The following is a 26500-nucleotide window of genomic DNA, read 5'->3' on the forward strand; positions in this document are numbered from 1 at the left end:
GCTAACGTTATTTATGGAAAAAGTCAATTCAGGTAGTCCTCTCTATGAAAAAAGTCAATTCAGCAAAGTTTTTCTAAAGAAATATACAATTCAGCAAAGTTTTTCTATCGAAAATGTCAATTCAGCGAACACTTTCTGTCAATTAAGTTAATTTTTCTATGGAAAAAATCAATTCAGCTAACGTTATTTATGGAAAAAGTCAATTTAGGTAGTCCTCTCTATGAAAAAAGTCAATTCAGCTAACATTTTTTTATAGAAAAAGTCAATTCAGACAACTTTTTCTATAGATAATGTCAATTCACCTAATTTTCTCTATGGAAAATGCCAAATGATTTAATTTCATTTATTATTCATACATTACAATGCCAGTAAGTCAGCTGCCTTTTCTATGGAAAAAGTTAATTCATTTAAGTTTTTTATGGAAAATGTCAGTTTAGCTAACTTTCTCTATGGAAAAAGTCAATTCAACTAACCTTTTCTATGGAAAAAGTCAATTCATCTCTTTCTATGGAAAAAGTCAATTCAGGAAAGTTTTTCTATCGAAAAAGTCAATTCAGCAAAGTTTTTCTATCGAAAAAGTCAATTCAGCGAACATTTTCTGTCAATTAAGTTAATTTTTCTATGGAAAAAATCAATTCAGCTAACGTTATTTATGGAAAAAGTCAATTCAGCTAGTCCTCTCTATGAAAAAAGTCAATTCAGCTATCCTTTTTTTATAGAAAAAGTCAATTCAGACAACCTTTTCTATAGATAATGTCAATTCACCTAACTAACTCTATGGAAAATTCAATTCACTTCATTTCATCTATTATTCAAACATTACAATGCCAGTAAGTCAGCTGCATTTTCTATGGAAAAAGTCAATTCAGCTAACCTTTTCTATGGAAAATGTCAATTCAGCTAACTTTCTCTATGGAAAAAGTCAATTCAGCTAACCCTTTTTATGGAAAAATCCAATTCAGACAACCTTTTCTATGGAAAAAGTCAATTCAGCTAACTTTTTCTAAGAAAAAATCAATTCATTTCAACTTTTCTATGGAAAATGACAGTTTAGCTAACTTTCTCTATGAAAAAGCCAATTCAGCTATCTTTTTTATGGAAAAAGCCAATTCAGCTAACTTTTTCTAGGAAAAAGTCAATTCATTTAAACTTTTCTATGGAAAATGACAGTTTAGCTAACTTTCTCTATGGAAAAAGTCAATTCAGCTAAACTTTTCTAGGGAAAAAGTCAATTCAGCTAACTTTTTCTAGAGAAAAGTCTATTCATTTAATTTTTTTTTTATGGAAAATGTCAGTTTAGCTAACGTTCTCTATGGAAAAATTCACTTCAGCTAGCACCTTCTATTAGAAATGTCAATTCATACAACCTTTTCTATACAAAATGTTAATTCAGCTAACTTTCTCTATGAAAAAAGCCAATTCAGCTAACTTTTCTATGGAAAAAGTCAATTCAGCTACTTGTTCTATGGAAAAAGCACATTCAGCTACCTTTTCTACGGAAAAGTCAATTCAGCTAACTTTTTCTAGGGAAAAGTCAATTCATTTAATTTTTCCTATGGAAAAAGTCAATTCAGCTACCTTTTTTATGGAAAAAGTCAATTCAGCGAACTTTTTCTGTAGAAAAAAATCAATTCAGCGAAATTTTTCTGTCGAAAAAGTCAATTCAGCGAACTTTTTCTGTAGAAAAAAATCAATTCAGCGAACACTTTTTGAAAAAATCCAATTCAGCAAAGTTGTTCTTTATAAAATTTTAATTCAGCAAACTTTTTCTATGGAGAAAGTCAATTCAGCAAACTTTTTCTCTGGAAAAGTCAATTCAGCCAACTTTTCTATGAAAAAAGTCAATTTAGCTAAGCTTTTCTATACAAAAAGTCAATTCAGCTAATATTTTCTGTGGAAAAAGTCAATTCAGCTAAATTTTTTTATGGAAAAAGTCCACTCAGCTAGCCTTTTTTATGGAAAAAGTCAATTCAGACAATCTTTTCTATATAAAATGTCAATTCAGCTAACTTTCTCTATATAAAAAGCCAATTCAGGTACCTTTTCTATGGAAAAAGTCAATTCAGCTAACTTTCTCTATGAAAAAAGCCAATTCAGCTACCTTTTCTATGGAAAAAGTCAATTCAGCTACTTTCTCTATGAAAAAAGCCAATTCAGCTACTTTTTCTGTGGAAAAAGTCAATTCAGCTAAACTTTTCTATGGAAAAAGTCCATTAGCTAACATCTTTTATAGAAATGTTCAAGACAACCTTTTCAATCCAGCTAAACTTTTTTATGGAAAAAGTCAATTCAGACAACCTTTTCTATAGAAAATGTTAATTGCTAACATTCACTATGGAAAAAGCCAATTCAGCTACCTTTTCTAAGGAAAAATTCCATTCAGCTAACCTCTTTTATAGAAAAAGTCAATTCAGACAACCTTTTCAATTCAGCTAAATTCAGGTAACATTCACTATGGAGAAAAGCCAGTTCAGCTAACTTTCTCTACGGAAAAAGTCAATTTAGCTAAACTTTTCTATGGAAAAAGTCAATTCAGGAAACTTTTCCTATAGAAAAATCCAATTAAGCGAACTTTTTCAATAGAAAAAGTCAATTCAGCGATCTTTTTCTATAGGAAAATTTAATTCAACGAACTCTTTCTGTAAAAAATCCAATTCAGCAAAGTTGTTCTTTATGAAATTTCAATTCAGCAAACTTTTTCTATGTAGAAAGGCAATTCAGCAAACTTTTTCTGTGGAAAAAGTCAATTCAGCTAACCTTTTCTATACAAAAGTTCAATTCAGCTAACCTTTTCTATGGGAGAAAATCAATTCAGCTAACTTTTTCTATTGAAAAATCATTTCAGCAAACTTTTTCTATAGAAAAAGTCAATTCAGCTAACTTTTTCTATGGAAAAGTCAATTACCTAACTTTTTCTACAGAAAATGACAATTCAGCGAATTTTTTTTTCTATAACAAAAGTTCATTCAGCAACGTTTTTCTTTATAACATTTCAATTCAGCAAACTTTTTCTATGGAGAAAGTCAATTCAGCCAACTTTTCTATGAAAAAAGTCAATTCAGATAACCTTTTCTATACAAAAAGTATATTCAGCTAATATTTTCTGTGGAAAAAGTCAATTCAGCTTAATTTTTCTATAGAAAAGATGAATTCAGCTAACCTTTTCTATGGGAGAAAATCAATTCAGCTAACTTTTTCTAGGGAAAAAACAATTCATTTAATCTTTTTATGGAAAATGTCAGTTTTGCTAACTTTGTCAATGGAAAAAGTCAATTCAGCTAAACTTTTATATGTAAAAAGTCAATTCAGCTAACCTTGTCTATGGAAAAAGTCTATTAAGTTATTTTTTCTATGTCAATTCAGCTAACGTTATTTATGGAAGAAGTCAATTCAGCTAGCTTTTTCTATGGAGAAATCAATTCAGCTAGCCCTTTCTATGAAAAAAGTCGATTCAGCTAACATTTTCTAATGAAAAAGTCCATAAAAAAGGTTTTATGGAATAAGCCAATTCAGACAATTTTTTCTATAGAAAATTTCAATTCAGCTAACTTTCTTAATGGAAAAAGCCAATTCAGCTACCTTTTCTATGGAAAAAGTCAATTCAGCTAACTTTCTCTATGAAAAAGCCAATTCAGCTATATTTTCTATGGAAAAAGTCAATTCAGCTAAACTTTTCTATGGAAAATGTCAATTCAGCTGTCTTTCTCTACGGAAAAAGTCAATTCAGTTAGCCCTTTCTATGAAAAAACTAAATTCAGCTAAATCTTTCTATGAAAAAAGTACATTCAGCTAGCCTTTTTTATGGAAAAAGTCAATTCAGGAAAAATTTAATTAAGCGAACTTTTTCTATAGAAAAAGTCAATTCAGCGATCTTTTTCTATAGGAAAATTTAATTCAACGAACTCTTTCTGTAAAAAATCCAATTCAGCAAAGTTGTTCTTTATGAAATTTCAATTCAGCTAACTTTTTCTATGTAGAAAGTCAATTCAGAAAACTTTTTCTGTGGAAAAAGTCAATTCAGCCAACTTTTTCTACGAAAAAAGTCAATTCAGCTAACCTTTTCTATATAAAAAGGCAATTCAGCTAATATTTTCTGTGGAAAAATTCAATTCAGCTAACCTTTTCTATATAAAAAGGCAATTCAGCTAATATTTTCTGTGGAAAAAGTCAATTCAGCTAACTTTCTCTATGAAAAAAGCCAATTCAGCTACTTTTTCTGTGGAAAAAGTCAATTCAGCTAAACTTTTCTATGGAAAAAGTCCATTAGCTAACATCTTTTATAGAAATGTTCAAGACAACCTTTTCAATCCAGCTAAACTTTTTTATGGAAAAAGTCAATTCAGACAACCTTTTCTATAGAAAATGTTAATTGCTAACATTCACTATGGAAAAAGCCAATTCAGCTACCTTTTCTAAGGAAAAATTCCATTCAGCTAACCTCTTTTATAGAAAAAGTCAATTCAGACAACCTTTTCAATTCAGCTAAATTCAGGTAACATTCACTATGGAGAAAAGCCAGTTCAGCTAACTTTCTCTACGGCTAGCCTTTTTTATGGAAAAAGTCAATTCAGGAAAAATTTAATTAAGCGAACTTTTTCTATAGAAAAAGTCAATTCAGCGATCTTTTTCTATAGGAAAATTTAATTCAACGAACTCTTTCTGTAAAAAATCCAATTCAGCAAAGTTGTTCTTTATGAAATTTCAATTCAGCTAACTTTTTCTATGTAGAAAGTCAATTCAGAAAACTTTTTCTGTGGAAAAAGTCAATTCAGCCAACTTTTTCTACGAAAAAAGTCAATTCAGCTAACCTTTTCTATATAAAAAGGCAATTCAGCTAATATTTTCTGTGGAAAAATTCAATTCAGCTAACCTTTTCTATATAAAAAGGCAATTCAGCTAATATTTTCTGTGGAAAAAGTCAATTCAGCTAAATTTTTCTATGGAAGAGGTCAATTCAGCTAACCTTTTCTATGGGAGTAAATAAATTCAGCTAACTTTTTCTATGGAAAAATCATTTCAGCAAATTTTTTCTATGGAAAAAGAAAATTCAGCAAACTTTTTCTATTTAAAAAGTCAATTCAGCTAACTTTTTCTATAGAAAATGACAATTCAGCACACTTTTTCTATAGCAAAAGCCAATTTAGCAAAGTTTTTCTTTATAACATTTCAATTCAGCAAACTTTTGCTATGGAAAAATTCAATTCAGCGAACTTTTTCTGTAGAAAAAAGTCAATTCAGCCAACTTTTGCTATAGAAAAATTCAATTCAGAGAACCTTTTTCCATTTAACAACCTTTTTGTAAACTTTGTTGTTTGTAGAATACGTGGAGAGAGCCGTCTTATAGAACTTTTCCTCTAGAAAAAACCAATTCAGCAAATTTTCCCAACTCTGTTGACACCACGAGAAAATAATCTAAATTGTCATTTAATTTTTCGTTTGCGGTTGACAAAAATGTTTTTCTCATTTTCTCTTGAATCGTTCATCCCGTTAGGCAAGAAATTCGGATCAGTCAAATTTTAGAGGTCTTAACGTACAAATCGCCGAGAACCAAAAGCCATAACGCGATCGAACGAACAAAAAACACATTGACATTAAATAGAAGAAATATATATTTTTGTATGTATGTATGTAAAATATACATACTTATATATACGGAAAAATTGTTTAATAGCTTATTTTCCATAGAATAAAAAAAGGAAATTAAAAAACAAAATAAAAACAAAAGTCATAAATTGAGTGTCGTCCATTAAAAGAAAAAAAGTTGTTTTCAAATATCCGAAACTCATAACACGCGCTTTTTTCGCTTACGACAACAATCGCCCTCCAATCCGAAACGGTTACAAAACATATAAAACTACATGAATTACTACTACTCTGTATGTATGTATGAAACGTGAGGGGGCGTGGGAGGGGTGTGAAGTGAACCAAAAAAGAAAAAACGAATTGAATTCAAATGAATAACAGCTGTTCTAAACCGGTGAACTTGTGTTTTGTGTTTTTATTTTTTTTTTTTGCATACTCATACCCACACACATGCCATGGAATACAAACTTTCCAAAAGGAGGCACCTGAGGTTTCGTTGCTTTTATGTTGGTCATGGGGTTTGGGTTGTTTTTGTCCAACAAGGATCTGCATTAAAAAAGAAAACTTTAGAAGAAGAAAAAAATCAAACGCATCATCATCTGTTCAAATCTATTTTTAAACACTTTGTTTTTTTCTATACACGCACACATACACACATTCAAACAGGCACACATTGACACAACACCAACAACAAGATACACTTTCACGTTCACGAATAGCCACAGCCAAGCAGTGAGACACTTGGCTAGATGTCTAAAATTCTATGGTCCAAATGTTGTTGCACATCCAAGGTCAAGGGCTTTGTCGTCAGAATTGTCTAGGCAAAACAAATATAGCAACAACAACAACAACGACGACGACAGCAACTTGACAAAAAATGTAAAACAAAATAAACAACAACACACCCCACCAAAAAGAATGCAACAAACAAATTAAAAACAAAATAACAACAAATCTTAGCCATTCTTTCCTCATTAGAAAAAAAAACGAAAAACAAATCAAAATTTAATTCTCTTTTTTGTTGCTCTTTGTCGTTTCATCATCATTGTGAAAGTGTTGTTCGCACAACTCGTACCCAAACATTGCCGGTGCTCATTTACAGCTCTTTAGACAACAAAAGTTTCATCAACAACAATTGAACAACAACAACAAAAATATTCAGCAACTATTTTCCCACTACACTCACAGCAGCAGCACTGACCCAGACGCTCACACAAAACAATGACAAATGTTTACAATGAGTTGATGGTCGTCGATGGTAGTAGCATTGCAGATTGCAGCAGTCCAATAGAGCTATCGGCAATTTGAAGTAAGGAGCACAGTGGGGTGGTTTTTATGAACAGAAACAGAACACAAACTTTTCCCTAAAAAAATTGTCATTTTCTTTAGAAAAAGTCAATTCAGCAAACTTTTCTATGGAAAAAGTCCATCCAGCGAACATTTTCTATAGAAAAGGTCATGTCAGCAAACATTTTCGATGGGAAAAGGTCAATCCAGCAAACTTTTTCTATAGAAAATGTCAATTCAGAAAACTTTTTCTATAGAAAAGGTTATTTCGACAAACTTTTTTCTATGCAAGAAGTCAATTCAGCAAAATTTTTCTGTGGAAAAAGTCAATTCAGCTAACTTGTCTATGAAAAAAGTCAACTAAGTTAATTTATCTAAGGAAAGAGTCAATTCAGCTACCGTTATTTATGGAAAAAGTCAATTCAGCTAACTTTCTCTATGGAAAATGCCAATTCAGCTGCCTTTTCTATGGAAAAAGTCAATTCATTTAATATTTTTTTATGGAAAATGTCAGTTTAGCTAACTTTCTCTATGGAAAAAGTCAATTCAGTTAGCCCTTTCTGTAAAAAAGTCAATTCAGCTAAATCTTTCTATGAAAAAAGTCAATTCAGCTAAACTTTTTTTTATGGAAAAAGTCAATTCAGAGGACCTTTTCTATAGAAAATGTTAATTCAGCTACCTTTTCTATGGAAAAAGTCAATTCAGCTAACTTTTTCTAGGAAAAATTCAATTCATTTAATCTTTTCTATGGAAAATGTCAGTTTAGCTAATTTTCTCTGTGGAAAAAGTCAATTCAGCTAAACTTTTCTATGGAAAAAGTACATTCATCTACATTTTTCTATGGAAAAAGTCAATTCAGCTAGCCTTTTCTAAGGAAAAAGTCCATTCAGCTAACCTTTTTTATAGAAAAAGTCAATTCAGCTAAACTTTTTTATTCAGAAAATGGTGTCTGACCTTTCAGCAAACTATTCCTAAGGAAAAAGTCAATTCAGCTAACTTTTGCTATAGACAAAGTCAATTCAGCAATCATTTTCTATAGAAAAAATCAATTCAACAGACATTTTCTGTAGAAAAAGTCAATTTACCAATGTTTATGAAGAATTCAATTCAGCAAACTTTTTCTATAGGAAATGTCAATTCAGCAAACCTTTTTATGGAAAACTGAATTCAGAAAATTTTTTCTATACAAAAAGTTAAATCACTAACATTTTTTTCTATAGAAAAAGTCAACTGAATTGACTTTTTCGATTATCTGAATTCAGATTCCCTTAAGAAAATTTAAGCTGAATTTACTTTTTCTGTAAAAAACGTTTGCTGAATTGATTTTCGGTAGAAAAAGTTAACTGAAATACCTTATTCGATAGGTAGAGTTAGCTGAATAGACTTTTGAGAAGAGAAAAGTAAGCTGAATTGATCTTTCTTTAGAAAAAATTAGCTGAATAGACTATTTCTGTAGAAAAAGTTAGCTGAATTGACTTTTTCTTTAGAAAAAGTTAGCTGAATTGACTTCATCGATAGAAAAATTTAGCTGAATTGCCTTATTCGATAGGAAGAGTTAGTTGAATGGGCTTTTAGAAGGGAAAAGTAAGCTGAATTGACTTTTTCTTTAGAAAAAGATAGCTGAATTGACTTTATCGATAGAAAAATTTAGCTGAATTGCCTTATTCGATAGGAAGACTTTTTCTTTAGAAAAAGTTAGCTGAATTGCATTATTTGATAGGAAGAGTTAGCTAAATTGACATTTCTAGAGAAAAGTTTGCTGAATTGACTTTTTTTGTTAGAAAAATTTCGCTGAATTGACTTTTTCGATAGAAAAATTTGGCTGAATTGACATTTTCGATAGGAAAACTTAGCTGAAGTGACTTGTTCCAAAAGAAAATGTTCGCTGAATAGACTTTTTCTATAGAAAAAGTTCGCTAAATTGACTTTCCTATAGAAAAAAGTTTGCTGAATTGGATTTTCCTATAAAAGAAGTTTACTGAAGTGACTTTTTCTATAGAGAAATTTAGATGAATTTTCTTTTTCAATAAAAAAGCTTGCTGAATTGACTTATTCTATATAAAAAGTTTGCTGAATTGATTTTTCCAATAAAACAACAAAGAAGAAGTTTGCTGAATTGACTTATTCTTAAGAAAAAATTAGCTGAATTAACTTTTCATTAAGAAAAACTTAGAAAAATCTAATTTTCCTTAGGAAAAAGTTAACTGAAACTGAAATTCAGCTGAATTGACTTTTTTGATAGGAAAAGTTAGCCGAATCGGCTTTTTCAAAGGAAAAGTTAGCTGAATTTACTATTTCTATAGGAGAGGTTAGCTGAATTGACTTTTTCGAGTGGAAAAGTTAGCTGAATTTACTTTTCCTGAAGAAAAATTAGCTGAATTGACCCTTTCGATAGAAAAAGTTTGTTGAATTGACATTTTCCATAAGAAGAGTTTGCTGAATTGACATTTCTATAGAAAAGTTTGCTGAATTGACTTTTTCGTTAGAAAAATTTCGCTGAATTGACTTTTTCGATAGAAAAATTTGGCTGAATTGACATTTTCGATAGGAAAACTTAGCTGAAGTGACTTGTTCCAAAAGAAAATGTTCGCTGAATAGACTTTTTCTATACAAAAAGTTCGCTAAATTGACTTTCCTACAGAAAAAAGTTTGCTGAATTGGATTTTCCTATAAAAGAAGTTTACTGAAGTGACTTTTTCTATAGAGAAATTTAGATGAATTTTCTTTTTCAATAAAAAAGCTTGCTGAATTGACTTATTCTATATAAAAAGTTTGCTGAATTCCAATAAAACAACAAAGAAGAAGTTTTCTGAATTGACTTATTCTTAAGAAAAAATTAGCTGAATTAACTTTTCATTAAGAAAAACTTAGAAAAATCTAATTTTCCTTAGGAAAAAGTTAACTGAAACTGAAATTCAGCTGAATTGACTTTTTTGATAGGAAAAGTTAGCCGAATCGGCTTTTTCAAAGGAAAAGTTAGCTGAATTTACTATTTCTATAGGAGAGGTTAGCTGAATTGACTTTTTCGAGTGGAAAAGTTAGCTGAATTTACTTTTCCTGAAGAAAAATTAGACGAATTGACCCTTTCGATAGGAAAAGTTTGTTGAATTGACATTTTCGATAAGAAAAGTTTGTGAATTGACTCTTTGGATAAGAAAAGTTAGCTGAATAGACTTTTTCTATAGAAAATTTAGCTGAATTGACTTTTTCTATAGAAAAAGTTACCTGAATTGACTTTTTGTATAGAAAAAGTTTGCTGAATTGACTATTTCAATAAAAAAGTAGAAAAGTTTATCTAAACAGACATTTCCTTTAGAAAATTTGATGAATTGACATTTCCTTAAAACTTTGCTGAATCGAAACTTCTTCTACAGGAAATGTCAAGTCAGCAAACCTTTTCTATAGAAAAAGTCACTTCAGCAAACTTTTTCTATGGAAAAAGACAATTCACCGAACATTTTCTATAGAAAAATAAATTCAGCAAACATCTACAGAAAAAGTAAAATCAGCAAACCTTTTTTATAGAAAATGTCAATTCAGCAAAATTTTTAAAGAAAAAGTCAATTCAACTAATTTTTTCAGCAGAAAAGTGAATTCAACTAACTTTTTCTATAGGTAAAGTCAGTTCAGCAAACATTTTCCTCAGCTAACTTTTTCTTTTGAAAAAATTAATTCTGCAAACTTTTTTGTAGAAAAAATTAATTCAGCAAACTTCTTCTACAGAAAAATTCAATTCAATAAACTTTTTCTATAGAAAAAATTAATTCAGCAAACTTTGAAACAGTCAATTCAGCAAACTTTTTCTACAGAAAAAGTCAATTCAGCAAACTCTTTTATAGAAAAAGTCAATTCACGAACTTTTTCTATAGAAAAAGTCAATTCAGTAAACTTTTCTATAGAAAAAGTAAATTCAGCGAACTTCTTCTATAGAAAAAGTCAATTCAGCGAACTTTTTCTATAGAAAAAGTCAATTCAGCGAACTTTTTCTATTGAAAAAATTACTTCAGAAAACTTTTTCTACAGTAAAAGTCAATTCAGCTAACTTTTTTCTACAGGAAAAGTCAATTCAGTAAACTTTTCTATAGAAAAAGTAAATTCAGCGAACTTCTTCTATAGAAAAAGTCAATTCAGCGAAATTACTTCAGAAAACTTTTTCTACAGTAAAAGTCAATTCAGCTAACTTTTTTCTACAGAAAAAGTCAATTCAGCAAACTTTTTCTACAGGAAAAGTCAATTCAGCAAACTTTTTTATAGAAAAAGGCAATTCAGCTAACTGTTTTGATATTACAAGTTAGCTGAATTGACTTTTTCGATTAGAAAAGTTAGCTGAATTGACTTTTTCTGAAGAAAAAGTTTGCTGAATTGGCTTTTTCTATAGAAAAAGTTATCTGAATTGTCTTTTTTCGAAAGGAATATTAGTTAAATTGATTGTTTCGCCAGGAAAAGTTAGCTGAATTGTCTTTTTCGATAGGAAAAGTTTGCTGAATTGACTTTTTCTATAGAAAAAGTTATCTGAATTGTCTTTTTCGAAAAGAAAATTAGTTGAATTGATAGTTTCGCTAGGAAAAGTAAGCTGAATTGTCTTTTTCGATAGGAAAAGTTAGCTGAATTGAACTTTTTCGATAGGAAAAGTTAGCAGAATTGATTTTTTCAATAGAAAAAGTTAGTTTGCCTAATTGACTCTTTCGATAGGAATAATGGACGTTTTCGATGGGAAAAGTTAGCTTAATTGACTTTTTCCATAGCAAAATTCGCGGAGTTGACTTTTTCGATAGTAACATTCAACTGAATTGACTTTTTCGATATGAAAATTTCTCTGAAAGTCAATTTCAATAGAAAACGTTCGCTGAATAGACTTTTTCTATAGAAGAGGTTTTGACTTTTTCTATAGAAAAGATTTCTGAAATGACTTTTCCTACAGAAAAATCTTCTTAAATGACTTTTTCTATATTAAAAGTTTGCTGAATTGACTTTTGCTAAAGAAAAGGTTTGCTGAATTTACATTTCTTAAAGAAAAAGATAGCTAAATTTAATTATCATTAAAAAAAACCTAGCTGAATTGACTTTTCCATAAGAAAAACCAAACTGAATTTGCATTTTCTATAGAAAAAGTTGGCGGTATTGATTTTTCTATAAGAAGCTAGCTGAATTGGCTATTTCTACAGAAATAAATAAATTTACTATTTCTGTAGAAAAAGTCAAAAAAGTTATAATTTGTTGTTTCTATAGAAAAAGTTCGCTGACTTTTTCTATATTTGGTTATTTGCCTATTTTTGTAGAAACGTTCGTTGAATTGAAAATTTCTATTGGAATTTTTTTTAATTTTTTAATCGAGCTTTATGATCTATAATGCAAGTGAAAAAGAAAAGCCGACGAATCGAACCCACACACCCACCACTATGTGACATGCATGTTTCGCCTTCGGTAAAGGCTCTTCAGACATATCGGATGTTTTGTTTTTTACAACAATAATGAGGATTTTCCCATTTAGTTGTGCTTTCATGACAAACGCTTAGCGCTGCCTTTGAAAGTTATGAGTTTGGCTCTGAACGCTAACACGCCGTGACAACACTTTTTTCCTGTGTTTTTCAAGGACGTGGGTTCAAGCCCAGCCTGGCTCAGCTGATTTTATTTATTTGAAAATTTTGCCTTTTTAGGCGAAGATAATTTTTTTAGTATTAATTTTTTAATTTTTTAGTCGAGCTTTATCATCTATAATGCAAGTGAAAAAGGAAAGCCGACGATTCGAACCCACACACGCACCACTATGTGACATGCATGTTTCGCCTTGGAAAAGTATACTAGATTGACTTTTCTTCTAAAACAAATTGCTGAAAATATCTTTGTCCTTTTTATATACCAAATTCAACCCATTGTGCAATTTCACTACAAATTCATCAAAGTAAAAATAAATAACAATTAAAAAAATATCTATTTGAATACGTTCTAATTGCTGTTGTGCTATTTTACATTGTCAGTTGGTATGTGACATTAGGTCTAATGAATTCAACTAGACCATAAATCAATGCCATAATTCTTATAGCCAACGCTTTAACGGTCTTACTGTGAATATTTTGTATGCCAAATATCCATACAAATTGCCAATTAAAAAAAAAAAAACAGCAACAACAACAATAAACAACACCTTCAAATGTTTGGCTAGCAACGTGTTTACACATCGTAATTTAGATGACAACAAACAAAATAAACTAGCCAATCAAGCGCCAAGAAGAAGACGAAAAGGAAAAAAAAACTACGACCAGCAGCAGACACTAAGAAATAGAGCAAGAACTTGTTGATTCCACTCGTTGCCTCTTTTCCCTCAATCAGCCGCACAAAAATGACATCGCAAATATTTTTTGAGATAATTATTTTTATAAGAGAGAGATTGGGTTTTTATCAATTAATCAAAAGATGAATGGATGAGATTTGTGTTGTGACTAATTTACATACATGACTGTCTTTGTTTATAGGTTGAGGTGGGTCGAAAAAAATATGATATTTGCATAATTTGCATTTGTCATCGTATAAATTGATATGTCTCTATTTAAAAGTTAAACTTTTGGGCGTAGATGGTTTGATATTTTCGTCGCTTACTTAAAATTTATTTTGAGTGTTTTTTTTCGAGTTATCTATCCAGTTGACACCATGAGGACATAAGTTTCCACGTGAAACTATAGAGAAATGAAGATATACCCAGTTATGACCATTCATTGGTAACTATCTTCCATTTTCCCTATATATACTTAATGGCTCTATGAGTCCTTTTAAAATTATTATTTCCAAATTTTTCCTTTTATTTTTAATTTCTTTTTTTTTTTAAATTACTTACTTACTTAGCTGGCCAATTACAGAACATTTGTTCCATAGGCCGAACTAAGAAAAGATCTCCAATTATCTCTGTTTCGTGCTTCGCTTTTTGGAATACCGCGCCATGTCATCTCTTCATCCACTTGTTGGCGCCATCTATTCCTTGGCCTGCCAATTCTGCGTGCAGCGCCAAGCGGTCCGTATTTATACGCCTTTTTAGCGGGTTCATCTTCGCCCATTCTTATGATATGGCCTAGCCAACGCAATCACTGCATCTCGATACGTATAACAATATTGATGTCTTCGTATAGCAGATACAGCTCGTGGTAAATGCGACGTCGATATTCACCGTCAACGCAGATTGGTCCGCACAGAAAAATTTTTTAGCAATTTGATAAAAAAAATTCAAAGATTCAATCAAAAATTTATCGATTTTCCGGCGATAAAAAAATTGTCATATTGACAAAATTCGATAAAATTATTTGATCACAAAGTAAAAATACAACTGATAAAATATTTCACATATTGACAAAAATATTTATCAAAATAGTCCACATATTCCATTTTATAAGTTCAATATAAAAAAATCGATAAATATTTTTATCAATATGTGAAATATTTTATCAGTTGTATTTTTACTTTGTGATCAAATAATTTTATCGAATTTTGTACCCAGGCTTCGGAGCCATACATCAGCTCGGGTAGTATCAGTGTTTTGTAAAGCGTTATTTTTGTTTGACGAGATGTGGCTTTTTTTTAAACTGCTTACATAAACCAAAGTAGCATCTGTTGGCCAATATTTATTTCACAACTGATGTCGTTTGTTGTGTTTACGGAGGTGCCGAGGTATAGGAAGTCTTTTACTATCTCAAAGTTATAGGAACCAACTTCAACAGTTGGCCCGATCTCAATGGACGCATTGCGCAACGACACCATCATCTTGGTCATCTCACCGTTTACTGCCAGACCCACTTTAGCAGAGTCCCCTTCGACCTTCATAAAGGTATCGTTTACTTCTTTACTGATCGTCCCATCATGTCTATATCATCAGCATAAGCAACATGTGGCTATTGGTGTAGATTGTGCCAATTCTTTTGACGTTTTCCTCTCATATAAGCTTTTCTAGCAGGATATTGAAAAGATCACACGAAAGGCTGGCTCTTTGCCTAAAACCTCTTTTGGTACAAAACTCTTCGGAGAGGTTGTTTCCTATTTTAACTGAAGATCTTGTCAGTTAGAGTCATTTTACAAAGCCGGATGAGTTTTGCGGGTATACCAAATTCAGACATTGCTTGGAATACCTTTGAACGTAGCGGGCTGTCGAAGGCTGCTTTAAAATCGACAAAAAGTTGGTAGGTGCCGATCTGCATTTCTTGGGTCTTCTCCAGGATTTGCCGCAGCGTAAATATCTGGTCAATGGTGGACTTGCCAGGTCTAAAGCCGCATTGGTATGGTCCAATTATCTCGTTGACCATTGGCTTTAGTCGTTTGCACAATATCTCTGACACTATCGTGTAGACAATAGGGAGTAGACTTATGCCCCTATGGTTAGAGCATACGGTCTTATCTCCTTTCTTGTGGACGGGGCACAGGATACTCAGGTTCCAATCGTCGGGTACTCGTTCTTCCTGCCAGATGATGCTAACTAGGTGATGAATACACCTTATCAGCGTGTTGCCTTCGGTTTTGAACATTTCGGCTGGTAAGCCGAGTAACTACTTATTTCGAGCGACATGCCCTTGTTAAAATAATGCATTACTATGGGTTTTTATAATGAGTATTTTTGCTGCGAAACTTTTCGGGGAGGTTCTTTCGTATTTTAACTGAGGACCGGGTATCTGTTAAATTGGAACGCTGTTTGATAATCGACAAAAGCGTGGTAGGTGTCGATCTGCATCTCTTGGGTTTTCTCCAGGATTTGCCGCAAGGAAAACGTCTGGTCAATGGTGGACTTGCCAGGTCTAAAGCCGTATTGGCTTGGCCCAAATCCCCTATGGGCTTTAGTCGTTCGCACAATATCCCTGATATTATCTCGAAGGCAATAGGGAGAAGACTTATGCAACTGTAGTTGAAGCATTATCTCCTTTCTTGTGGACGGGGCAGAGGACGCTCAGGTTCCAATCGTCGGGTACTCGTTCTTCCTGCCAGATGGTGCTAACTAGCTGATGAATACACCTTATCAGCGTGTCGCCTCCGGTTTTGAACAGCTCGGCTGGTAAGGCATTGGCTCCTGCTACCTTATTATTCTTCAGCCGATTTATTGCTGTCTTTACCTCATCTTGGCTGAGCGGTATACATTTAATACCATCCTCTGGGATTGAGTCTGTGGTATGTTCGTCGACTTCGCTACTATTGGATACCAACAGTTTGGACAAATGTTCTTTCCATATCCTGAGCACACTATCTGTATCGGTTACCAGATAACCTTGCTGGTCTCTACAGGAGGATGTGCCTGTACCAAAGCCATCAGTTTGATGCTTGACTCTTTGGCAGAATTTTCGAACTTCATTCTGTCTCCTGTACATATCGATTTTTTCACACTCCCGCTTTTCCATCTCCCTCTTTTTTGTTGCAGAAAAGACATTGACTTTAGCCGTTCGCACAATATCCCAGACACGATCTTGTAGGCAATAGGGACTTATGCCCCTATAGTTAGAGCATAAAGTCTTATCTCCTTTCTTGTGGACGGGGCACAGGATACTCAGGTTCCAATCGTCGGGAACTCGTTCTTCCTGGCAGATGGTGCTAACCAGCTGATGAATACACCTTATCAGCGTGTCGCCTCCGGTTTTGAACAGCTCGGCTGGTAAGCCATCGGCTCCTGTTGCCTTATTATTCTTCAGCCGATTTATTGCTGTCGGGATTGGGTCTGTGGTATCTTCGTCGTCTTCACTGCTATTGGATACCAACAGTTTTGAAAAATGTTCTTTCCATATAAGACCTTCCAAGGTCTGGTCGATGCTAGAAATTCTTCCACAACAACAAAACGGAGAAAGGTCTTCTCCCGATATATGTACATGGGGCCAGTAACCTGACAACGAAAGTCTGCAAACACAATAAACAGCAATAAGAAAGTCCGTAGAAATTTCCCACCGGATTTAAATATTTAGACATTTATCTGTCCGGTGGTCACTAATCTATGCTTCAACATTAAAAAGTTATGGTGCGTATAAGTGTTGACAATGCTTATACGCAATATGTGATATCAGTAGCCTTAGAATGGTAGAAGGAGGTCAACAAATCTCTACCGCCCATCTATACCAAAGTATTTCAATTAGAAGACCAGAAATTCTCATTCATGGAGGAGCAAAAAGCCTTTTCAGAAGTCTTGAGCACACTATCTGTATCAGTTACCAAATTACCTTGAGGATGTGCCTGTACCAAAGCCATTAGTTTGATGCTTGACTCTTTGGTAGAATTTTCGGACTTCATTCTGGTTCCTGTACATCTCGATTTTTTCACACTCCCGCTTTTCCATCTCTCTCTTTTTCCTGCGGAAAAGACGTTTCTCCTCTCTCCTTTCCTCCCGATATCTCTCTCGTGCGCTACGCCTTAGTCCTATATGCTGCATTTTTCTCTTCGGTAGCAGAACGACACTCCTGATCATACAATGGATTCCTTGGTGGAGGTCTCTGGCATCCAAGTATGGATTTTGCGGCTGTTTGCATGGAGTGGGTAATGCTTTGCTATTGAGCTGATATGTTTTCGGGATGAGGAGTGCTTTGATTAAGCAATTGGGCTAGTTGAGTGGAATATGCTGTGGCTATCTGTTGTGATTGCAGTTTACCGATGTCTAACTTTCGTGTTGTATCTCTTCGTGCTTTATTTTGCACCTCGGAACGAACGCACATACAACACGCTCGATGAATGTCTTCCATCTATCACAACGTGATCAATTTGATTTATTGTTTTCTGATCTGGAGACAGCCAGGTGCCATTACGGATGTCGAGATGTTGAAATCTGGTGCCGCTAACTACCATGTTTTTTGCCGCTGCGAAGTCTATCAGCCTCATTCCATTATCAGATGTTTTACTGTGGAGACTGAATTTTTCAACTGTTGGGCCTTTCCCTTTCCAATTTTGGCATTAAAATCGCCTAGAATAATTTTAATGTCATGGGCAGGACAACGGTCATACGTTTCTTCTAAGCGCTCATAAAATATATCTTTGGTCAGTTCGTCCTTGTCTGATGTTGAAGAATTTTGCTTTTATTCGAATTGCAGCAAGTCTTTCATTCACTGGTGTGAAGCTGGAGACCAGAGGCTGGATTCTTGTTCTATGAAAATTTGAAATGATAAATATTTTCTTTATAATTTTTTTTCATTTGACATTTATTTCCTTTATAAAATTTTTCATTTCACATTTTCATAGAAACAGAATTGAGCCCCAGGTGTTTTAACCTCCGACCAACTACAAATCCGCAACCAAACTCATGCTTTATGTCATGGCAGCTATAATACAGTGCGTCACCTTTAGATGTTGTTGTAACGCCTTTCCCATTCCATCGTATTTCCTGTATGGCAGTAATGTCGGCCTTGTACTTTTCCAGTACATCTGCCAATGCGTAAACTGCAGCTTCTCTATAAAGAGTGCGAACATTCCAGGTGCAGATACGCAGATCATGGTCCTTAAAACGTTTGCGGGGATCGTCAACTTTTGAGGGATTTGTTTTTCTTTTCTTTTGTTTTGTCGTAGTAGGCTGCTTTTTCTAGGGGAGGGTTACTAAACCTGCGCCCAAACCCAAGCTTTTTAAAATTATTCTATCAAAATGTTTCCTTTTATTTTTAAATCTTTTAGGGCACATCAAAACCTACTCACCAAGACTTACGTCGCCTAAACTTATCCCCTCATTACAAATTCATTATTGTTTCGCTAATAAAATTTGTCATTTTCAATTCATGCAAAACAAATTGTTTTCTGATTGAAAATATAATCAAAGCATTGCCAAGCTTTCGAGTCGAGTTTCTGCTTCCAACAACCATCATAGGGCATTAGGCTTATTTTTCTACTTTGCCTCCTCGCCGCCTCCTTGCCTGTGCCGCAAATTCCGTTCCAAGGATAAACACAATTCAATTTGGATAGAAGCCAATTTGAATTGGTCTTGAATTAATGTTGTGTTAAAATATTTATATAAGTGTGTTTAATGATTATTCAATGTCTCCATTGCCGCACCTCTCTCTCTTTCTTCATCTCTCCCTTGTCTATCGTACATTCCATTTTATGGCAATTTCTAACAAAACTAGGCACACAAAACCAATTATCCTTTAAGAGGTATGAGAAGCTGGGCTTGTACCAAGGATCGCAATGAAAAGGATTTTGGATTTGGGAGGTTTGCTAATACGATGTGCGTGTCACCATGACATTCAAAACAGAAACAAAAGCCGTTTCCCCCATAAATGTCGATGACTTTGTTGTCGAAATGTTAGTAGCTCCGCACTGTTTCTACGACACTCTTTCCCTCTGAAGTTTCTAATTTATGGTAATACAATTAAATGCCATGTAGTATTATTGTTATTGTTAGATGAATAACAGCAACAACAACAACTACTACTACAAATATGTTTATGGTTATTATAAGGCCATTAAAGTAAATAACCGGAACAATTTTCTTGTTATTATTTGTTCTATAAAATAAAACAAATTCTCACATTTACCTTCCTTTCCTGTTGCCATTTCTTGGTTGTTTGTCTTTTGTTTCGATGTCATAAAAACCAAAGTTCTTTTGTTTTTATGTGTGTTTGCATATGTGTGTGTATGTTTAGCTATTTGTACAAGTACCCAAATTCCGTAAGCAATTTCCATAAACTATTTCTGTATTTGGAAGATTAACCTTTTGAGATTTCAACTTAAGTTTGTTTCATAAGAAAGTGAGGTGGTCAGTGGAGACCATTTTAGTAATCAAAGATATGGATTAAATCGGATCTGGCCTAATGGTTTTAACCAAATCATTTTAGAAACCAAAATGTCCACCCTGTTGTGGCAGCTGGAACAGATTTTACTTCGATGGATACCGAGGGCATAAAGCGATTCGAATCACTAAATTGTTGAAGCATAGTTTCACATCCGGTTTTGATGAAGTGCGAACTGACTCACAACGCTAGCTAGGAATCGAAGCGACAATAAGAGACAACTAATACATAGCCAGTTAGAAATTGACCACTGATTCTGCCTGTGCTTTGGTAAATAATCTACGCATTAGCACCCAAAACATGAATTTCTATAAAAATATGGGGGAAACTGTGGAGCGTATACGTGTTGACAAAACTCATACGTCATGTGTTATGTTATTAATCTTTTAAAGGTGAAAAATGTTCTTATATATACAGACAAAAATTTATCTAGTGGACTTTTGGGACAAGTAATTATTGGTCTTGCGTACAAGGAGTGCAATGGGTACCAATAACAAGACTTAAATAGAAGAGCCAGAAGGTATTTCCAGGATTTATCTTGGTCTAAAGTTGACGACCCCCGCAAACGTTTTAAGGACCACGATCTGCGAATCTGCACCTGGAATGTTCGCACTCTTTATAGAGAAGGTGCAGTTTACGCATTAGCAGACGTAATTGAAAAGTACAAGGCCGACATTACTGCCATACAGTAAATACGATGGAATGGGAAAGGCGTCACAACAACACCTAAAGGTGACGCACTGTATTATAGCTGCCCTGACACAAAACATGAGTTTGGTTGCGGATTTGTAGTTGTCTGGGCGATTTTAATGCCAAAATTGGAAAGGAGAAAATCTTTGGCCCAACAGTCGGGAAATTCAGTCTCCACAGTGAAACATCTGACAATGGTATGAGGCTGATAGACTTTGCAGCTGCAAAAAACATTGTAGTTAGCGGCACCCGATTTCAACATCTCGACATCTCGACCTGGCTGTCTCCAGATCAGAAGACATGAAATCAAATTGATCACGTTGTGATAGATGGAATACATTCATCGAGCGTGCTGAATGTGCGTTCGTTCCGAGGCGCATACATTGATTCGGACCACTAGCTTGTTTCAGCAAAGGTACGCACCCGCATAAACGTAGCAAACAAAGTACGAACAGACACAACACGAAAGTAAGACATCGGTAAGCTACAATCACAACAGATAGCCACAGCATATTCCACTCAACTAGCCCAATTGCTTAATCAAAGCACTTCTCATCCCGATAACATATCAGCGCAATGGCAAAGCATTGCCCACTCCATGCAAACAGCCGCAAAATCCATACTTGGATACCAGAGACCTCCACCAAGGAATCCATGGTATGATCAGGAGTGTTGTGCTGCCACCCAAGAGAAAAATGCGGCATATAGGGCTACTTTACAATCCGTAGCAACGCGTAGCGCACGAGAGAGATATAGGGAAAAAAGGAGAGAGGAGAAACGTCTTTTCCGCAGGAAAAAGAGAGAGATGGAAAAGCGGGAGTGTGAAAAATCGAGATGTACAGGAGCCAGAATGAAGTCCGAAAATTCTACCAAAGAGTCAAGCATCAAACTGATGGCTTTGGTACAGGCACATCCTCCTGTAGAGACCAGCAAGGTAACTTTTGGTAACTGATACAGATAGTGTGCTCAGGACTTCTGAAAAGGCTTTTTGCTCCTCCATGAATGAGAATTTCTGGTCTTCTAATTGAAATACTTTGGTATGGATGGGCGGTAGAGATTTGTTGACCTCCTTCTACCATTCTAAGGCTACTGATATCACATATTGCGTATAAGCATTGTCAACACTTATACGCACCATAACTTTTTAATGTTGAAGCATAGATTAGTGACCACCGGACAGATAAATGTCTAAATATTTAAATCCGGTTGTTTATTGTGTTTGCAGACTTTCGTTGTCAGGTTACTGGTCCCATGTACATATATCGGGAGAAGACCTTTCTCCGTTTTGTTATTGTGGAATTTCTAGTATTATCATCGACCAGACCTTGGAAGGCCTTATATGGAAAGAACATTGTTCAAAACTGTTAGTATCCAATAGCAGGGAAGACGACGAAGATGCCACAGTCCCAATCCCAGAAGATGGTATTGAATGTATACCGCCCAGCCAAGATGAGGTAAATACAGCAATAAATCGACTATAGAATAATAAGGCAGCAGGAGCCGATGGCTTGCCAGCCGAGCTGTTCAAAACCGGAGGCGACATGCTGATAAGGTGTATTCATCAGCTAGTTAGCACCATCTGGCAGGAAGAACGAGTTAACAAGAAGGGAGATAAGACTGTATGCTCTAACTATAGGGGCATAAGTCTACTCCCTATTGCCTACAAGATCGTGTCAGGGATATTGTGCGAACGACTAAAGCCAATAGTCAACGAGATAATTGGACCATACCAATGCGGCTTTAGACCTGGCAAGTCCACCATTGACCAGATATTTACCCTGCGGCAAATCCTGGAGGAGAAGAGAAGAGTTTTCAGACAAGGAGACATCCTTTCGCGTGATCTCTTCAACATCCTGCTGGAAAAGGTTATACGAGAGGCAAACGTCAAAAGAAGTGGCACAATCTACACCAATAGTCACATGTTACTTGCTTATGCTGATGATATAGACATCATGGGACGATCAGTAAAAGAAGTAACTGATACCTTTATGAAGGTCGAAGTTGATGGTGTCGACGCGCAAAGCGTCCATAGAGCTCGGACCAACTGTGGAAATTGGTACCTATAATTTTGAGGTAGTTAAAGACTTCGTCTACCTCGGCACTGCCATAAACACAACAAACAACATCAGTTGTGAAATAAGAAGAAGAATTTTATTGGCCAACAGATGCTACTTTGGTTTAAGTAAGCAATTTAAAAACAAAGCCACATCTCGTCAAACAAAAATAACACTATACAAAACGCTGATACTACCCGTGCTAATGTATAGCTCCGAAGCATGGGTACTTGCGCAAGCAGATAAGGCAGTGCTTAGTGTGTTTGAGAGGAAAATTCTTCGAAAGATCTACGGGCCGATTTGCGTTGACGGTGAATATCGACGTCGTATGAACCACGAGCTCTATCAGCTATACAAAGACATGAATATAGTTAAACGTATCGAGATGCAACGATTGCGTTGGCTAGGCCATATCAAAAGAATGAGCGATGATGAGCCCGCTAAAAAGGCGTATGAATACATGCCACATGGCGGTGCACGCAGAATCGGCAGGGTCAAGCTTCGATGGAGCATACAAATGGATGAAGAAATGAAAAGGCGCGGTATTCCAAAAAGCGAAGCGAAAAACAGAGAGGAATGGGGATATTTTCTTAGTTCGCTTTATGGAACAAATGTTCTGTAATGGGCCAGCTAAGTAAGTAAGTAAATTCAAACTCACAATTCTAAATGGAAAGTAATAATAAAAGTTGATAAAAATGCGACAACCTTATTTTGGATACTTACTTGCCGATAAATTTCGTTAATTGCATAAAATAAGTCCATATTTATATTAGGCAATTTTCCTTGCGGCCAATAATATAACAAAAACAAAAACGCTACTCATAAATGTTCTGCATAAGGAATTTATGAACTTTTATAAAGAGAATATTTCGCCATTTTATGGGAAAATACGGAGATTAGAAAGGCCTCCGCAAATATATTTTCTATCAGAAGGTAAGAAAGACCTTATTATGACGAACATAACGATTTCCTCACGTAGCGTTAGAAGCATTATATTGGACTTTTTCTGTATTCCAAAATCCGAAATGAAATTCAACAGTACAACAAATCGTATACTTACTGACGGTGCTCATACCACAGGTTGGATATTATTTTAATTCGCCTTTGTTATTGTGGATGTAGCACATATAAAACCGAATAATTTTGGAAGGGAGACGTTCCTCATAAAAGGTATCCTCAATGATGTGCAGAAGGAAGCTTATTATAGATGCGCCGAAAGAATGTATGACGTTCTTTCTTGTTAGGAAGACTACCTTGGGATTACATTAAAGAAAAGGGAGATAAGAAATACCCCCACAAAAAATGTCTTCTAACAGAAGACATACACATGACGAAAACAACTTTTTTTCTCATAGAGAGTTGAAACCATTTGGTTGGACTTCATGTGGTCTCCAAAATCCGAAATTTTCATAAAAGCCTACACTAACGAATGGGAGGAAGGAAAGTGGAAAAAATAGCTCAGAAAATGTACATTCTAAAACCATTTAAGAAATCCTCATTAAAAATTGGCTATTGAAAAAATTTTTCCTCTACAAGTGGTGTCTTTAAACACGCTATAAGAAGTAGGTCCCATATCATTGAGCTAATATTAATCGGTGTGCATTCATTTTTATGTTAGGGGGCGGTCTTCGGAGATGTTAGCGGGAAAAAAGTATTGCTTTGTAATGGCCAAACGTTCCGTTCAAAAATTCATATAACAAATTAATTTAAATTCCGCAGTATAACTATGCGTATACGCCCTTAAGGACCTCCTAAAAACCTTCTATAGACAGCAGATCACTGAAAGTTTCCTTAGGCAGGACACCATCCAAAGGTCTTTTATTGACAGAAACAAAATGCATTAAAATTAATTGAAATTTGACAGTACAACTATGCACATACGTGCTGACGCTACTCATACCACAGCTTGGATATGAAATCTGAAAATGAACATATAACCTTTTAAAGATCTTTCATGCGGAAAGTACCTTCTAAAGGACTTCTAAAGAAAAAAACTTCATCTAAAGCTCGTCTATAAATATGGGTTTATGTTCCTTCCTGAAAGCTTTCTATAGACAGAAGATCTTTTATCTACAGAATGTCTTTTGTCTCTTATAGACAGAAGACATTCTAAAGGTTTCTATTACACAAACAGGGCCTTCTTTTTGTCTTCTAAATATATAAAAGCTTCTAAAGGTCATCTATGGACACAATAAGGTTTTCTATAGACAGAAAGCCTTCTAAAGATCTTTTATAGACAGAAAACCCTCCAAAGGTCTTCTATGGAAGGAAGAATTTCTAAACACCTTCCAAAGTTTTTCTATAGACAGAAAATATATCAAAGGTATTTTATGGACAAAAGACCTTCTAAAGGGCTTTTGAAGATCGATTAATTTCTGAAGATTTTCAACAGACAGAAGACAAAAAGCCTTTCAAAGATATTTTATGGACAGAAAACCTTCTAAAAGTCTTCTATTGACTGAAGACCTACTCTATGGACAAAAGACCTTCCAAAGATTTTCAAAAGTAAGTAGCCAAAATATTTTATTCTTCAATGGACGAAAGACCTTATAAATGTTTTCAATGGATAGGAGACTTTCTAAAGGTCCTCTATCGATAGAAAACCTTTAAGGTATTCTATTGACAGAAGTCCTTCTTAAGGTCTTCTATGGACAAAAGACCTCCATAAAGTCTTCTATGGGCAAAATACCTCCTAAAAGTCTTCTATGAACAGAAGACCTTCTAAAAGTCGTCTATGGACACAACCCATACTAAATGCCTTTTTTCGGACATACATATGGCCTATTAAATGTGTTCTATATAGTAAGGGTCTTCTATTGACCGAAGATTGTCTTAAGGTCTTCTATGGACAGAGGACCTGTTAAAGGTTCTTTATGTACAGAACATCTTCTAAAGGTCTCCAATGAAGCCATTCTAAACATCTTCTCAAGACAGAATACCGTTTTAAAGTCCTCTACAGACAGACAGAAGAAGACAGAAGATTTTCTAATGACATGCATTTGGACATGCGTTCTATAAACTGAGGGCTTTCTAAGGTTTTCTATGGGCAGATGATCTCCTACGATCTTTCATAGTGAGAAGTCCTTCTAAAGATCTCATATATGTAGACACACACCTTCTAATGGCTTCAATAGACAGAATACCTTAAAATGTCTTCTATAGTCAAAGGCCCTTTTAAAGGTCTTCTATAGGCAAGATGCCTCCTAAAGGTCTTTATTACCCAAGAGACCTTTTAGGGGTAGTATGGAAACCTTCTTCTTCTATAGGCAAGATACCTTCTACCGGCCTTCTATGGGCTGAATATATTTTCTGTGGACAAAAATCCTAACTTTGTGGCCCCTCGCCTGAAAATAAAATCAATTTATATTTGGGTCTCTAGAGACCTTCTTAACAAATAAAAGGTTTAACAAATAAAAGTCACTTACAATCCTTGTGGTTAGCTTCCAATTCCTGTAATGTCAACTTAACTACAAATAGGCGCTCACAGCGGATATTAATCATTTCCGGTTTCCGATAGCCGAAAAAAAAACTACCTGCCAACTTAAGTGTTTTTGAAATGACTTACACCAATGACCAAGGAGGAAAACAAATTTGGAAAACAAAGCCCACAACAAAACTGTTGCATGTTACAACGACCGCAAAACGCAAAGGCAATTTTCTTTCCCAGAACACTTTTGTAACAACAGCACACTCAGACACACATAATGTCCCAGAGAACATAGGCGGTCAGTCTATATATAAAGGGGTTAAGTGATGGCTGAATGACTCAATAATCTGAATCTTGAATCTTAAAGTGACCTGAGAAGATCAATCTTGATGTGAAGGTGCGATATATGTTGTGAGTTTTCACGAAGGTTGGGGTTGCTGCCAGAATTGAGGTCGCAGTGTATGCATTAAACCTGAGATAGGTTGCGTACTTCTATGTGTCTTAAATGAACACAATGTCTAATATACAACTTTCGCTTGAGTCACATACCTCGATATTGACTCCCGCGAATTTGGAAGTAGTCCACACACTTTGTTTTTATAAATCCGTCCTAGAAGTTTATGAAAAATTATAAAAAAAATCCATGATGATACAGTAACGACATCTATACTTCAAATTTAACGGTATTATTAAGCGGATTGTTTATAAAGACTGACATGAGTATACTTTTTGGCGGACGA

At 34.5% G+C, this 26500-nt stretch overlaps 1 protein-coding gene across 28 annotated transcripts in view; it reads left to right on the top strand.

The window, feature by feature from the left end:
- The first annotated feature begins 5492 nt into the window (after positions 1 to 5492).
- Positions 5493 to 26500, top strand: part of LOC141405613 (uncharacterized) — a 51652-nt gene continuing 30644 nt past the window's right edge. For 3 of the 28 annotated variants that reach the window (XM_073990146.1, XM_073990156.1, XM_073990171.1), the window contains exons 1-2: positions 5513 to 5624; positions 5686 to 5977. In XM_073990146.1, the coding sequence (XP_073846247.1) occupies positions 5954 to 5977 (24 nt within the window). In that variant the 5' untranslated portion in view covers positions 5513 to 5624; positions 5686 to 5953. Of the gene's footprint in view, positions 5978 to 26500 lie in introns of all 28 variants that reach the window. The other 25 variants (XM_073990157.1, XM_073990159.1, XM_073990155.1 and 22 more) reach the window with 23 other exon arrangements.

This window comes from Musca autumnalis, unplaced genomic scaffold (genome assembly GCF_047663935.1).
Source record: "Musca autumnalis isolate F117 unplaced genomic scaffold, ASM4766393v1 scaffold_5, whole genome shotgun sequence".
Classification (NCBI taxonomy): domain Eukaryota; kingdom Metazoa; phylum Arthropoda; class Insecta; order Diptera; family Muscidae; genus Musca; species Musca autumnalis.